Here is a 2,937-nt window from a genome sequence, read left to right on the forward strand (position 1 = left end):
ACCACTCCAGGCACTTGACAGCAACTAAATCTCGAGAACAGCAGAATGGAATCAACACACGAGGTTCATGTCCTTCCGAAGTCAACACACTTGCACCTTGCTCCTTGGTGAGAGTTGTCTAGCTTGAGCCGAACTGAGCATCCACAGATGCTTTCCGTCATCTGGGGCTTTCAAATCAGATGCTCTCATTCGATGCATTTTTTCCCCTCCAAATCTACCCTGACGCTAAAGATGCAACTTAATCATCATCTTCCCCAGTACCCTTTGCGATTTAAACACTACTGGAAAGGGGCTCTATACCCTATGTAGCAGGTTTTATGTGTGTGTGCCAACATTCATTACACTTTTTAAAAGAAGTTATCACTGACTGCAACCAAACATTTTGTTCCACTCAACATACATATCAAGCTCTTTTTGAGATATGCTAGGCTGAATCTTGCAGAAAGCATTTTCAAAGTCTTGATATGTAACGGGCCTCAACTGGCTGGGCATAATGGCTGAAAGGTCTGTGGCCGGCATGGCGTGGAGGGGGCCCACCGCCGCTTCCTGACACAAATGAGCCACGTCGAGTCCAGAAAAGCCTTCTGTGCGCTGGACGAGCAGTGCAAACTCCTTTTCATTGAGACAGTAATTGTGCTGTGAGAGCAGTTGTACTATTATCTGGTGCCTCGCTGTGCTGTCAGGAAGTGGGATTAAAAGTCGTTTCATGAAGTACCTCCGAAGAGATTCATCTATTTCCTCGGGTTTACTGGTGGCACAAATTACTACGATTTGGTCCTCAGCCGATGTTAGTACAGTGTCCAGCTGCATCAGAAATTCGGTTCTCATCCGACTGACCGGACTGTGCTCCTCGCTCACTGGAGAGGACAGAAGCAGGTCAATGTCACTGACAAAAATCACGGAGGGCTGGCGGCACCTGGCCACCAGGAAGGAGGCGTGGATAATTTTCTCGGCTTCTCCTAGCCACTTGGCAACTAGTCCAGAGCCAGCGATTTTGAAAAATGTGGCCCCCAGCTGACTAGCTATGCATCTGCCCAATAATGTTTTGCCTGTTCCCCGAGGTCCAAATAAAAGGATGCTCCGAGGTAAGGCCGTCAGTCCACTGAACGCATCGGACCTCAACACTGGCCATAAAACCTCCTCCTTAATGACAGCCTTTACCAGGTCCAGACCGGCAATGTCACCCCAGTCCACGGGCGGTCCTTGGGTGATGATCTCGTCGGTGACCAGGTCAATGAGGTGTGTGTCAGTATTCTTCAGTTGCTCGTCCACGGAGTGGTTGGATGAGGTAGCTGCACGGAGCCCAGGGCCTTGCATGGGGTGCGAGAGGAGCTGCCGGTGCTCGTCCCCATGCTCGCTCATTACGGGCGACGTGTACTTCCCAAAGGGTTCGCTGGGTCTGGAGCCCAGGGAGTTTTTAGCGGTGCCGTAGGAAGGTGGGGTCAGAGCCCGGCTGGACTGGCTGCTGAATTTTCTTTGCTGTTCGGAGGACATGAGCTGCTTCGTTGGCTTAAATGCTAAGGATGACGCTTCAGCACTTCTGTCGAAGCCGTTCCCCCGACCTGAGTTGGAAATGCTGTTGTCGGGCATTCTGTACATAGGACTCTGCGTGGATCTCTGTTGGCCGTAGCTGTAATTTCCGTAACTGGAGTCCATATCGCCCTGCCCTGCCATATAGAAAGCTTTTCTTTTGAGAGAGCTCGCCGAACTGTTTGTCAGGGCCGAGGGTGCGATAGGGGTCAAACCGTGACCCTGGTAGGTGTAGCCAGGAACAGTGGTAGGGGGCAGAGGGGTAGGAGCAGGAATTCCTGAAGGCAGGTATGCTGAAGGAGGAGGGGGCGCCCCCCCGGGGCTGTAACCAGACCCCACAGCAGTCTGAGGGGGATAGCTAGCCGAGGGGTAGCTATAACCGGAGAGGTTAGAAGTCCCGTTGTAGCCTGGGACCAGGGCTGGTGGCGGAGGCGGCGGCGGTGGCGGCTGCAGGAGCCCAGAACTATGCAAAGGAGATGGATGAGGCGAAGGAAGTGCAGGTGCTGGTTGGCCACTGTACGTAGAATGCAAATAAGATCCGTTGTATCCGGGGGCATATTCCTGAGACGGGAGCCCTGCATGAAGACTAGGTACAGTGTGGCTTCCACAGGTACTACTGGAATAACTGGGTTCTGTCAGGTTGCTGGCCACCCCAGGAGAGCTCCCTATACTTGCAGAGACATCTGCTGGAGGGAGGGCTGAACTGACTCCAGCTTTGCTGGCAGTGATAACGTCCGGGACACAGTTCATGGGATAAACAGCTTCTGAATTCAAGGACGGCTGCCAGGGTTCGTTTTCGTTTTTCCGACCATTCACGAGGCCCGACGGTGTGTCTGAGTAGTTGCTGAGTACAGGTCGGTCCACAGGGCCCTCCAAAATGCCAGAATACTTCTCGGCATATTTTTTTAGCAGGTTGGATGCAGTCAGAGCAGATATGTCGTCATTTGCCCAGGCATACTGATAGGTGCGCTGCAAATGACCTCTGTAGGCTTCGACTTTGTGGGCAGGAGACCGAGTGGTCGAGGTGATGTCAAAGTGCTGTTCTGGCCACTGGGCATGCTCCGGCGTCCACTGCATCTTCAAGCCTAAGGATGGGGGTGGGGGGAAAGTTAAGTTACTTAGATACTCATCAGAACTTCTTTTGTTACCTATAATTTTCTACCAACAATATCAACATTATAAAGTATTTCCCCCAGTTTATAATATCTGTCATAATCTCTATAACATGCACACTTTAAAATGGATTGAATTTCAGCCCTGTATAAAAAACAATAAACTGAATTTGAATGAAAACTCGGTAGAAGACCTAACTTTTCCCCCATTTTTAACTCATAAGCAAATGTATTTCTGTTAAGCCTATTAAGTCACTTGCTACACACAGAGAAACACATATATATATGTACACAC

General features: G+C 50.6%; 1 protein-coding gene across 1 annotated transcript; it reads right to left on the minus strand.

The window, feature by feature from the left end:
- Nucleotides 1-271: 271 nt before the first annotated feature.
- Nucleotides 272-2,615, minus strand: FIGN (fidgetin, microtubule severing factor). The gene has a single exon (XM_008138626.3). The coding sequence runs from the start codon at nucleotides 2,605-2,607 to the stop codon at nucleotides 361-363; it is 2,247 nt and encodes a 748-aa protein (XP_008136848.2). The 5' UTR covers nucleotides 2,608-2,615; the 3' UTR covers nucleotides 272-360.
- Between the last annotated feature and the right edge of the window lie 322 nt (nucleotides 2,616-2,937).

The sequence above is a fragment of the Eptesicus fuscus genome, chromosome 11 (assembly GCF_027574615.1).
Source record: "Eptesicus fuscus isolate TK198812 chromosome 11, DD_ASM_mEF_20220401, whole genome shotgun sequence".
Taxonomy (NCBI): domain Eukaryota; kingdom Metazoa; phylum Chordata; class Mammalia; order Chiroptera; family Vespertilionidae; genus Eptesicus; species Eptesicus fuscus.